The 13630-nt window shown below is 36.3% G+C and overlaps 1 protein-coding gene across 4 annotated transcripts in view; it reads left to right on the top strand.

Moving 5' to 3' along the window:
• Positions 1–13630, top strand: part of Zmym4 (zinc finger MYM-type containing 4) — a 190048-nt gene that overhangs the window by 80304 nt on the left and 96114 nt on the right. For 2 of the 4 annotated variants that reach the window (XM_023701031.1, XM_023701033.1), the window contains one exon: positions 12209–12733. The exons of 1 other annotated variant lie outside the window; for it this stretch is intronic. In XM_023701031.1, coding sequence (XP_023556799.1) covers positions 12209–12733 — 525 coding nt within the window. Of the gene's footprint in view, positions 1–11812; positions 11840–12208; positions 12734–13630 lie in introns of those variants that run through there. One more of the 4 variants, XM_023701032.1, reaches the window with a different exon arrangement.

Genomic DNA, 13630 nt, shown 5'->3' on the forward strand with positions numbered 1-13630 from the left:
TTCCCTTTTCCTGTCCTTTCCTCTTCCTTCCCCTCCCCTACCTTTCCCTTTTCTACAGGTACATGCCTGTAATACCAATGCTGGGGAGACTGAAACAGGAGGATCACTATGAGTCTGAGTTGTGTAGTGAAACCCTGTACCAAATACATAAAATTATATTTTTAAACTTGTGAGCTTGTAAGTGTTAGAAGCATTTTTCATCAAGAACCAAATAGTAAATATTTAAGATTTCTTTACTGTGACCAGCAAATATGATTTGTTGCATATTATTATTGTTACTGTTCTCTTTAAATGATTAACTGATTGTGGTGTTGGGAGTTAACTTAGGATCCTGTGTATTTTTTAAACATTTGTAACATGTTGGTTGCACATCTATGGTCCCTGCTACTTGGGAGGCTGAAGTAGGATGATCATGAGTTTGAGGTCAGCTTGGGCATCTTAGTGAGACACTTGCACAAAAAGAAAGTAAAACGCAGTGGGGCTGTAGTTTAGTGAGAGAAGCCTTGCCTGTTCTATTCCAGGCACTATGTTCAGACCTCAGTGATACACATATCTGCAAACACAGAAATTACTCTTTATTTAGGCATCATTCAAAAATGTGTTTTCTTTTGTGTGTATGTGTGTATTTTTAGGGACGGGTCTACAGGGTGTTCAGGGTTTCACTACTAGATCGGACTCAGTGATCTGCCTGTTTACAGCCTCCCAAGAGCTGGGATTACAGGTGCATGCCACCACGCCCAGTCTCATTGCCATGTCAGCACATGGCAGGCCTGGGGATTGAACTCCTGGCCCCTGCACCTGCTTGCAGGTGCTTTAGTCTGCTATTTGGCCAGCCCCAACAATGTGTTTTCAATCAAGGGCTGTGTTTTACTAAACATTACTATCAAAATTATTTTGTTTGTTTTGTTTTGCTTTGTTTTTTGCTACTGAAGATTGAACTTAGGACCTTGGATTTGCCAGGTAGGCACCTATGCCACTGAGCTATCTCCCTGGCCCCCATCAATAGTTATTGAAGTGAGATCTTTTTCTTTTTTAGACATCTCAGTTGGTCATGAGCTAGTAGAAGTAGTGTGTCCTGTGTTTGATGAGCTCATGAAGAGTAATAAAATAATGTTTTTTTAAATTTATCTACTTATGCCTCAGTGGAGGGGGAAAAGGTACAAGTTGCTCTGTATGTACAGTTATAAGCCCTTTAAAAAGATTATTGTAACATTGTGTTTCTCCTGGATTATAAAGTATGAGATTAAAAATTAGGTTCTAGAGTTGGACAGATCATTATTTGAAGAAAATATGAGCTAAGACAATAAAATCTAAAAATTATTGTTTAGATAACAGTTATGTTACAGAAATTTTTTTAGTTGGAAAAAGATAGCAAAAATGTTTATGAAGCATTAGTGATTGCAGCAGAGTTGGAATTGTCTTATACCTCTTTGGTATGTTGCATCTGTACCCATTAGCATAAACGACTTTTGCGTTTTATTTTTGTGTTTATTTTGCTTATAAAAGTAATGTGCTCTTTGAAATATTGTAATATTATAATACATATAAGTTTTTGGGCTGGGGTTCAGTGGTACAGCACTTGCTCTTGATGTGTGAGACCCTGGATTTCATCCACAACCCTGCCAGAAAAACATTTATTCCATGAAATGTGCTTTGTTTTCAGTGAAACACTGACAAGTTTTTACATATTAAATGCTTACGTGAGTTTATATACACCTCTGATTTCTTGATTATTGTTCTCAACAGCATGTCATAATCTATTGTGTTTCGTTTTCCTCAATGAAGAAACCGATAATTATCTGTTCCGTAAAATTTTATAGTGTATGCTATTGTTTTGGTGCAAGGAGTTGAACTTATGACTTTCTGCATGCTAGGCAAATTCTCTACCATGTAAGTATTCCTAGGCAGTATGGTGTACTTCAGTTTTTAATTTATTATTATTTTTTATGTATTTGGTTGTTGTAGGGTTCCACTCTGCAGCTTGGGTTTGTGGTGATCCTTTTGCTTTCAACTTCCCCAGGGCTGGGATTACAGGTGTGTGCCATCATGCCTGGACTCTGGTGGTGTAATACACCCTAGGGATGGGACTGTTGGGGATCAAACCTGGGTCCCTGCTGTTGCCTAGGCTTGCCTAAACAGGTGCTTTAGTCTGCTGAGCTGTCTCGCAGATGCTATGGTGTACTTTACTCATTTATTTCTGTATATAGGGTCTACAGGGTCTCACTGCATAGCTCGGACTTGTAGTGATTCTCCTGTTTTCAGCCTCCCAAGTGCTAGGATTACAGGCGCAGGCCACCACGCGCAGTCTCAGTGTGCCCCACAGGTGGGGCTGGCACAGCATGCCAGGGATTGAACCCTGGCCGCTGCACTCTGCCTAAGCAGGTGCTTTAGTCTGCTGAGCTATCAGGCTGGCCCTGTTATGGTGTACTTTAAAAGAGTAATTGTTTAGCCTTAATAGTATGCAGATAAAGTATTAAAATTGATAAAATCAGATCGATTTGTCAAAGGTGTTTCAAGTGTTAACATTTGTTAATTACCTTATAAAATAATCAAATTGATTCAAGTAATCCACTGACTATGCAGCTCCGACTTGTAGTGATCCTCCTGTCTCAGTCTCCCCAGTGTTGGGATTACAGGTATGAGCCACCATGCCCTTTCAGGGCTGGCATGGTGCATCCAGGTTTCCAAGGCCCAGCATGGCATGCAGTACAGGGGATCCAGCTCAGGTCCTTTTGCTTGCCAGGTGGGCACTTAGATCATTGAGCTATCTCCATAGTCTAGACATCAAACTTTTTAAAGTTGTGTAATACTGTTAGAAATACATTTTACATTGAGAAATATAGTAGTTCATATTTTTTAAAGCATTGCTTATTGTCATTTCTGTATGGTGCACTTTGCTTTCTGTTTTAGCTTATTAAAAGAAGTTCTGTCCAAGGTACAGTAATTTAATAATACCTGAAGTTTGAAAGTAGACTGAAATTTTTATATCATAGGTGTTACCCTATTTTTATGAAAAGTTTTCTGTTAGTGACTGACCTGTACTCTCTAAGAATCTTCCTCAGCTTAGGATCCTAGATAGGGTTGCCATTTCTTCTGTTACTTTAAGTGTGCGCTGATGAGAACCAGGGTCTGTTACTAAGGCTGAAAGCTGGAGTGACTGCTGAGAAGCATCTAGTACAGTATGTCTCTGATTTACAAACACGCAAACTTTCATAGGTATACTGTTTAAGACTCAGTTTGCTAGTTAGGGAATCAATCTGATTTATGGAAGCATCTAGTAGCTTCAGACCATACAATTTGGCATGCTTTTCTGGTATCTTGTTCTCATACTTATTGTGGTATTTATGAACAAAAGTATAGATATTAATGTTTTATACTAATGAAATCTTTGAAAAGAGGTATTGTTTCTTTGAATAATCTGAATGCTTTAAGAAGACTACACAAGTTATTAAAAATATGAGTGTGTATGTATCTTTATAATTTTACTTTAAAGAAATTCAGTTACAGTTCTGAAGGTGGCATTATGGGTATTTTAAAAAGAAATCAAATGACCATAGCTGTTACTAGATTCTTGGCTGATTATCACAGGATTGGTAAATGTGTTTTTTGTTTGTTTTTGTTTTTTAACGTATTTAGCACAGGGTCTACAAGGTCTCACTATGCAGATTGGATATAGATTGAACTCATAGTGATTCTTCTGTTTTCAGCCTCCCAAGTGCTGGGATTACAGGTGTGCACCACCACACCCAGTCTCAGTCACCTTCACAGTGTGCCCCAGGGGTGAGGCCAGCATGGGAAGCTGGGGATTGAACCCTGGCCACTGTGCTTTGCCTAAGCAGGTGCTTTAGTCCACTGAGCTATCTGGCTAGCCCTTAAATGTGTTTCTGTTTGTCTCAAGTAAAATAAATGTGTAAAGCATTTATGTTTCATGTTTAATAATTTCTTGCTTTATATGAACGTTAACTGTTAAACTACATTTTGTGATCCGTAAAGAGGATTTTGTTATTTAGTAGCTTGTTTTACATTGATAGAATGGCAGTAATAAGTTATCCTTTGCAACAAGACAGAATGCTAATTTGGATTTCTATTTAAGATGTACTTATATTATCTCATTTTTATGTTTATTGTTTTTTGCTATTGTAGGAGTTTAGTTTTTTTCTGTGTTCCTCTGTATGACACAGAAAGGTAATAGCCTCAGAAAATCCTAGAGAACTGTGTGTGGTTTTTTTGTTTTGTTTTTTGTTTTTCTGAATGCATGTAGTACAAGATCTACAGGGTGTCACTACATAGATTGGGCTTATAGTGATCCTCCTATTTTCAGCCTACCAAGCACTGGAATTACAGGCGCATGCCATCGTGCCCAATGTCAGTTGTCATCTCAGCGTGCCCCTGGGCAGAGGCTGGCGATGCACACCAAGGATCAAACCCAGTCCCTGCATCTGCCTAAGCAGGCACTTTAGTCCACTGAACTATCTGGCTAGGCCTCATCTTCTTTTTTCTGATTCTTTTCTTTCCCCTGGATTGGGGTAGTGGAATTGAGACATTTTTGTTGTGTAGCCCAGGCTGACCTCATGGCAGTCCTCCTGCCTCAGCCTCCTGAGTGCTGGTCTAATGGATTTGAGGGGATACTAGGAATTGAACTCAGGACTTCACACTTACCAGGCAGGCACTGTGCCACTGAGCTAAATCCCTGACCCTCTCCTGGATTTTTAAATATTGCTGTATGTCAATATTCTGCTCCTTACCATCTATTATAAAACAACTCACTGTGTGGTACTGTCTAGACTCACAATTTTTAGTACTACCACTTTATTAATCCCAAATTTCTTTCTCATTACTTTGAAGGAATCAACTCCTCCCTCTCCACACTTGTCAGTTGCTCTACCAGTAGGCCACATCCTCAGTTTTGTTCTGTTTCTTTGTGGGTGTTTGTTTGTTTGTTTGTTTGTTTTGATACAGGGTCTTGCTGTGTAGTTTCGACTGGCCTTGAACTCACTATGTAACCTTAGGCTGGCTTTGACATCACAGAAATCCTCTGCCTCAGCCTACTGAGTGCTAGAATTACAGATGTGGGCATGGCTCGTCAGGCTTTTTAAAATTAAATTTTATTTTGAGGCACAGTCTTGCCACATTTACCAGACTGGCCTTGAGAACTCATACTTATCTTCTCTTTTCACTGCCTGGAGATTATAGGCTTGTGCTGCCACACCCAGCATTGGGAGTTTCATCTTTGAGTACAGATTGATGTATCTTACTGCCTTTTGGATATCCTTATTTGAAGATTTATTGATAGCACATTAACAGCATAAAATTAAACTATATTTATCCAGTTTTTATTCTGATCTTTTTAGTGTTCTCAAGAAATGATATCTCATACTCTTCTTTCATATCTAGTATTTCATATATCAAGAAAAATCACTGCCTTCAAAATACAGTATTTCCAGATCTGATCACCTCTGCTACTTGTCATTACTACCTTGGCCCTGCATTTCCTTGGGTTATTAGTTTACTAGCTATTTTTACTCTTATTCTTTCCCTTCTTACAACATTTAACATTCTTGCTGTTTACAGAAACCATTTATAAAACATAAATAATGTGACTCCCTCTTCAAATCTTTTAATGACTTTCTTTCACACTTAAATAACAGTTTTGTTTTTCTGTTGCCTGCAAATACCTAATATTTGATCTTTTCTCTGTCCTTACTCTTTAGCACACTGAATTGTAGCATAATGTCCTTATTTTTCTTCAGATATCCTATATATGTACATATACAATGTTAGGGAATTATCTCCCACCCCCAACTCCCAGTTCTTACATAGGCTCTTAGGGTGGATCTGGGAACCAACCAAAGCATTACTGATAAAGAACTGATAAAGGACTAAGCATACAAGTTTTAGTTATTTTACATGTAAATGAGGACTTTGAGAAGAGATCAAAGTCTGAAGAAATTATCAAAACAAGATGGTTTTGTAGTATTTGGACATAGAATAACACATTTGTGATGAAATGAGAGAACAAATGGATCACTGGACAAGGATAGTGAATTATAGGCATGTCACTAAGATATATGTGGGAAATGTGTAATGCCAGTTGAACTTTATTTACTTATGCTTATTGTAGCCCCATTTTCTAGTCTTTTGGTGCAAAAACCTGTTTTGTCCCCATAGTACGTGAGCCACCCTGCAAAAAAGAATCCTCAGGCTTGGTATATGTGTGAAAAGACAAGCCAAATGACCCTTCCTGTAGTTGTAGTTCCTCAAGTGATTTCTGTGTGAAATCATAAGAACACTAATTCAACTGTTTTGGGGGTGGAGAAACATTGTTTGAGACAGGGTCTTCCTTTACTTTAGCCTGGTTTTGAACTCACTGTGTAACCCAGGTGGCCTTCAAGTCATTGCAGTCCTGCCTTAGCCTCCTGATTACTGAGATTACAGATGTGTGCTACCACACCTGGTTTCAGCATGTTTTATGATGGTATATTTTTAACTCCTTTAGTACAGAAGCCAGGAATCTCTACAGACATTTGTGCTTTCAAGTATTTTAGCTGCTGTGACTATAGGACTGCTTGTTTTCATGGATATAGTGCCCTGTGAAACAGAAGTTCATTTCTTTCAGGTGGTTATATGGACCACAAAGGTGAGAAAAATTCTTTTGCAGTTAATTAATAGAACTAGTACATTGTAACTGCATAACATGTTACTGTGTGATAAGAACATGACAAATGTTTTATTAGAAATTGAGGGGCCGGGGAGATGGCTAAGTAGAATAAGCGCTTCCCTGGTAAGCACAAGGGCCTGAGTTCAATCCCTGATTCTGCAACAACAGCAAAAAAAATTGACATTTCTAAGAAAGCTTTAAACATGCAGTGCATTATCAAATATTTTACATTTTTAAATAGATAATACATGTGTGAGCTTCAAAAGTCAAAGATAAAAGTAAGAGCTGGGCATCGTGTACACACCTGTAATACCAGCACTTGGGAGGCCAAGGCAGGAGGATTGCTTCAGGTTTGGGGCCAGCCTGCACTACAAAGTGAGTTCAAGGCCAGCCTAAACCGCATATTGAGAACCTGTCTCAGAAAGACAACAACAAAAGAAGATAAAAAATAATTGAAAAATATTTCTTCCAATCATCCAATTTTGCTTCTCATAGAAAATCAGTAAAAGATTTTTTATGTAGTAATAGGCTTTTATGTGTAGATAATATTTTATGTATGTTTGATTTTTTTTTCTTCAGTTGATCTTAGGAACATGTAAACCTGCTTCATTATTTTAAACAATACAATATTCTGTTGTACCTCTGCAAGTACTATAATTAATTTGATCTTATTGGTGAATAAGCTGTTTGTAGTTTTTTGCTGCTATAACTTTTTTATACATTTTTAAATAAGGTTACACCATTTCTAATGTCTTATCAATGATTATTATACTCTAAATTTTTAAAAAAGTGAAAAGGGACGAGAAAAATATTTCTGTATGCATGACTATATTAAAAAAGATTATACCTACAGAATAAATATTAATAATAGCATTGTTATGTTCAGATATATACATAATCAGTATCATAAATACCACTAAACTTCTTTTTATTAGTTTTGGACTAGTTTCCATTTCTACTAGTAGTTCTTGACCAAAAGCATTGCTAGAAGTGGCTGGGCAAATGGCTCAGTAGAATAAGCGCCTGCCTGGCAAGCGCAGGGTCCTGAGTTCAATCCCTGGTACTGCAAAGAACAAAAGGGTTGCTAGATAATTTTGTTAAGGACCAGGTAGTAAATATTTGCTAGTTTGTATCTGTCATGTGGTCTCTTCCACGGACTTCTAACTATAATTTTTGGTCTTGGGTCATTGTATGATTGTTGAAAGAGTCATGAGAATCTTACTGTCTTTACCAACTTCAGTGACCGTGGTATTTCACTGCATTGTTGATTCACATTTCTTTTTTTTTTTTTTTTTTTTTGCGGAACTAGGGATTGAACTAGGACCTTGCACTTGGCCAGGCAAGCACTTATGATACTGAGCTATCTCCCAGGCCCCCACATTTCTTTTTTTGACCCTCAGTATTACCCTGCTTGTGAAATTTGTGTTTAAACTCTATATTTGGTTGGTTGTTTCTTTTTTGAAGAATGAGCCTTTATCTACTGAGGATACACACTTTGAGTGTAATGTAATAAAATCTGTTTATACAGTTTATCCTTTATTTTTTGATTTAGTTTGCTTCTGTTTAGGAATTTCCAGTCACATTTGATATTTTATATTTTTAGTCATTAAATTATTTTCTGCATTTTGTCTTTGTCAGAAAGGCTTGTTCTTTATGGCTTACAAAATAGCTTCTAAAAAAAATAACTATTCTGCCATAAAGAAGGATAAACAAGACATTTCTATGTAAATGGATGAACCTTGAGACCATACTCTTTAAGTGAAGTAAATCAGACATATGTGTAAACATTGATTTGTTTCTCTTGTATATTTATAAGAGAAAGGGTAAGTAAGGAACAAAATATAGAATAGGTATTGGGAAATGGGAAAAATGTTCAAATGAGAAAGAGAACGAGGAGGGGTGGAAGAAGGGAAGGGAAAAAGAAGAAAAATAAAAATGGAAAAAAAGCTTTTATAGATGGGAGAATAAGGATAGAAGGGGAGTAATATGGCGAAAAAAGAATTAAGATATTATGTACAGGTACAAATTCCCTATGATACATGTGATCATAACATATATGGATGGTGTACCAGTAAAATTAATTTAAATTTTGCATGGCTTAAATTTTTAAAAATTGTTTATATATAGATGTAGAAGTTATTTTAGTATAAATTAAGATATAGTATTTCTTGGTGACTATCTCTGTCTTGTGGTAGTCTATCCTGAATTTAAATGTAGAGATATGAAAGGTTGCATACAGTATTACTTTTTTTTTTTAAATCTAAATAACTTAAACTGCTCACTATGCAAGATGAAACAATTGCAGAGCATTTTCTATGTGGCTTGCTTGTAAGGGTAAAACATTGAATAGGAGAGGCGCCAACCCTTACTTCTGAGTGCTAACATCCTGGTAGGGCTACATACCTGCGTGTGTGTGTGTTTACATGTTTACATTCTGCTTCTGTATTTATATTTTAACCCTTCTCTCATTAGGAGAATTTTCAAATAAAAGGAATAATTGAAATAAGACAGTGTTTGTAATGCCATACTCTTCCCTTCTTCCCTCCCTGCTTCTCTAGTATAGTTTGAGAAAAATGTTTCACCTGTAAGATACTTTATGTTTACACTTTTATTTATTCTTTTGGTATAGGGTCTAGCTATGCAGGTTGGACTCATAGTGATCCTCCTGTCTTAGCCTCTCCCGTGCTAGAATTACAGGCGTGTGCCACCATGCCTGGTTTTGGTACCAGGGGTCAAACTCAGGTCATTGCACTTGCCAGGCAGGTGCTTAGACCACCAAGCTATCTCCCCAGCCCCCCTGTAAGACATTTTAAGAAGATTTTTGCTTTGTTCTTCCCTACGCAACTCCTATGCTGGGTATTGAATGCCTACGTCTCCAACTCCTATCCCCTGGAAAGTTTTTTAAAAATATGATACAGGATCTCACTAAGTTGCTGAGTTGCTCAAGGTGGTCTTGAACTTGAGCTCCTCCTGCCCAAGCCTCTGGAGTGTCAGAATTACAGGCATGTAGTACCACACATGGCACATCCTCCAAGATCAGCTTCTATTTTTATGTTTTCCTGTGTTTTAGAAAGTAGAGAAGAACGATTATTCTGTCTATTCTTTTATCCACATTTATTATTATTATTTTTAAATGTACTCTTTTTTTTATTTATTTTTTTTATTTATTTGTGTGTGTGTGGCCAGCTCAGCCCACCAGGGGGCGGGGCTGGCTGGCATGTGGTGCTGGGGATTGAACCGCAGTCCTTGTGTTTTGCTTAGCTTAGCTTGTTCTAAGTAGGTGCTCTAGACCACTGAGCCATCTCACCAGCCCCCACATTTATTATTAAGCATTTTTCTTTTCTTTTTTATTTTTTAAAGAGAAAGATCCTTCTCCCTCCCTGTGGCATCATACAAATTCAGATTTTTATTTGCTTATCACTGCACTGTTTCTAATTTTTCTGTTGCAGTCTTTTTTCTAGCTCCAGAGAAATAGACATTGTTACCTTTTTTTTTTTTTTTTTTTTTTCATTTCATCCATAGTGCCCAAGACAGTACTGCAGAATGCATGCTGAATGAATGAGCCAGTAGTTTAGGCATTGAGGAGCTATTGTTTGATATCCCTGGAGGAAATAATACAGATTTTTCTTTTTTCTTTTGAGACAGGGTCTGTGTAGTTCAGGCTGACCTTGAGCTCAATGCTAATTGTTTTCCTTCAGTCCACAAGTGCCGGGATTACAGGCATACACCGCCACACTTCCCTGACTTATGTTTTTAGAAAGATAATATTGGTGTCTCCATGGAGAGGACAATTTGAGGAACTTGTTCATGTGGACCCTATAATTAGGACTTAGTTACAAATAACTTAAACAAAAGAAGAATTTATTGGAGCATAGCATCTCTGCAAGAGTTGAAAAACCCATCATATGAACATTTATCTGAGCTTTTGGAGCAGATTAAAAATGATTCCAGTACCACTGGTATTTTCATTCCTTGCTTCATTATTAAGAAGGTCCAGTTTGCCTTCTTGTGGACTTGTTAAATATAGTTTGGGCATAGAGCTTGTAAGAATATATTTGTTTCCTAAATATATGGATTTAGTGCATTGTTGAAGATACTGCAGGAGTACAGAAAGATATTTGAAGTATTAGAGTTAGGGCCAGGGATATAGCTCAACAACATAAGCCCCTGCCTGGAGTATTAGAGTTAAGATGCTGTAGTAAAAGAGATGGAATTGAGAGATTAAGCAGTACAGTCAATGGCATTTCTCAAAATTGGAATTATTGTTTTTTTCTGTCAGCAACTGCTGCTTTGGTGAATGTACTAATTAATTGAAGAAAATAGAAGATGTATATGTTTGGAGTGGGGTTGACGAGTTTGATTTAAGAGATTTTAAATTGAGATTCCCTACAGATCTACAATATGTCTCAATAGAGATATAAGAGGTTCAGTGTAGATATTTAAATCTTGAACAAAAGGTCTAAGCTAAAGTGATAAGAACATCAGTAGCACATGTCATGGCTGTGCATCACTAAAATAGTTTAGTATGAATATGAAATGAAAGCACTAGAATCTTGGTGAAATACTGATACTGAAATCATTAGTAGTGAAAATGAATTGTAAAATAATAGGCCAGTAACAAAGGTAGGAAGAAATCTAGTGCCACAGAAATCAAAGAAATTTTACCTGGAAGGATGGTGCCACATAAGGATTGAAAAAAATCAATTTGACTAGACTCTGATGTTGTTAATGAATAGTTTCAATGGGAAGTTGGGGCTGATTATATTAGTTAAGTTCAAAGGACTAATCATTGGGGGGTCAAATAGAGAAAAAAGTGTAAATTTGTTCTTTTTACAGATTTGTGAAGGAGAGAGAAAAACTATACTAGGGCTTGAAATTTTCTTTATTTTGGAGTGGGGAAGACTTTAACATATAGTTAGAACTGTAAGCAGTTTTTCAAAAAAATTTAGGATGGCTAAATTTTATTTTTCTTTAAATGCTATTTTAAACATTAACTGCTTTCAGTTTGTTGTGGAGTTAGTGCAGAGAAAATGGGACTGATATAGGTTCTATTACAGTTGAGTATTTAGGCTCAGCTACCCAGAATATCACTTTAAAATCACCTTCTGTGTTTTGGCCACTGTTTTAATAGGCCCTTTACACATGACTATCACTAATCCTCACCACAAATTAATCTCTAAGGTGAGTATTATGCAGTTTTACATGTAGATTCTTAAGAATTTCCTCCTTAGAATCATTGATTTTAAGGGTTGTGCTTTGCTTTCACCATAGATACATCTGATTCTGAGACTGGTGCTCTTTTCTCCATATCACCTTGTTTTCCTTTCTAACCTGAAGTTTTTCAAATCTTGGCTCCCCATTTCCTTAACTGTCAGCTAGGGGTTAGTCATTTCTGTCACACCTATATCAAAATGTTAAATGAGTTCTATAATGATATTATCAATATTTTATTTGAAAAGAAAAATATATTTGGTTAAATACCAGACAGACCTTATAATTGTGGTCATCTTTAGCACTATCATTTGTCTAAACAGTATTTTACTTTTTAAGGTGGTGGTATCATGGATACAGAAATGTCTGAAGATATAGACCACAACCTAACTCCTACCCTTGACAGCATGTCTTATGGAATGCCGAATCAAACAGGATCTGAAAATTCATTGCTGGATGAAGATGATTATTTTTTGAACTCTGGGGATCTTGCAGGAATTCCTGTCGTTGGTAGTGACAATGAGGATGAACAGGATTTTAGTTCAAAAGAGAATCTTGTTTCTTCAATTCACACTGATGATAGCTTGGAAGTAGAGAGAAGAGTCACACAGCATGAATCAGACAATGAAACTGAAATACAAATTCAAAATAAATTAAAAAAAGACTTTCCTAAACAATTTGATCAGGTTTCTGTCTTTAAATCGATACGGAAAGATTTTAGTCTAGTAAGAGAAAACAGCAAAGAGACATTTTCTGGAAAGGAGAAAAATAGAGACCTAACTTATCATGAACGTGAAAAACGGTTGGATAAACCCCATAAAGATTTGGATTCAAGGTTGAAAAGCAGTTTTTTTGATAAAGCAGGTAATAATTGTTGGAACAGAACCTTAACAGTAACAAAATACTGATAATATAGCTTTTATTACTTTTGATGTTAAGTAAAATATAAACAGTTAAGTTCATTGTAAGTTTGTCATTTTTCTTTTATCCTTGTTCTTTGCAGAGAGAATTTCTCCCAGTAACTTTTGGTAATGGTATAAATGATTGAAAAATAGCTCTAAGCCTCATTTCTCCCTTCCCTGGTTGCAGTATTTTGATGAGGAGGAAAGATACTCGAATCACCTGTTCATTTTCTTTGCTTGAACATTGGAACCTGAAGTTGGATTTAACTTCTTTGTGCTGTAAGCACTAATTCAAACTGCTGTCCCACCAATAAGTCTTAAGTTAGGGAGATTTTAAAAATATATATATTTTATGTTTTGAAGTTTCTTGAGGCTTTTTTTGAGCTTCTTTGTGTCTAGTACATTGTACTTTATAGTACTAATTCCATTCTTGAATCTATCACATATGTTCTTCTGTGTCTTCGGTCTTCTTATTGTTTCATTTGCCTGTATGCCATTTTCTCTTTTTGTTTATATACCAGGGAAAGTACTTCTCTAATAATGCCTAACTCATAACCTCTTCTACTTTGTAGTCATTCTTAACCACTCTAAAATCAAGAATAGTTTCCTTATCTATAATTCCATAGCATTTTGTGTATGCTTCACATTTATAGTACTTGTCACACAGTATTCTAGTGTTGTTTTTGTTGTTGTTTTATCTCCTAGTATGGGAGTTTCTTGAGAACAGATTGTATCTTAATTCATCTTTGTATTCTTGAGGCCTAATCTGGTAGAGTGAAGATTGTAGTCGTTTCATGATATTTTTTTTTTTTTTTTTTTTTTTGACAGATTCTTGCAAAGTAGTCTAACTTGCTGTGTA

Source organism: Octodon degus, unplaced genomic scaffold, assembly GCF_000260255.1.
Source record: "Octodon degus isolate 3935 unplaced genomic scaffold, OctDeg1.0 scaffold00130, whole genome shotgun sequence".
Lineage (NCBI taxonomy): Eukaryota > Metazoa > Chordata > Mammalia > Rodentia > Octodontidae > Octodon > Octodon degus.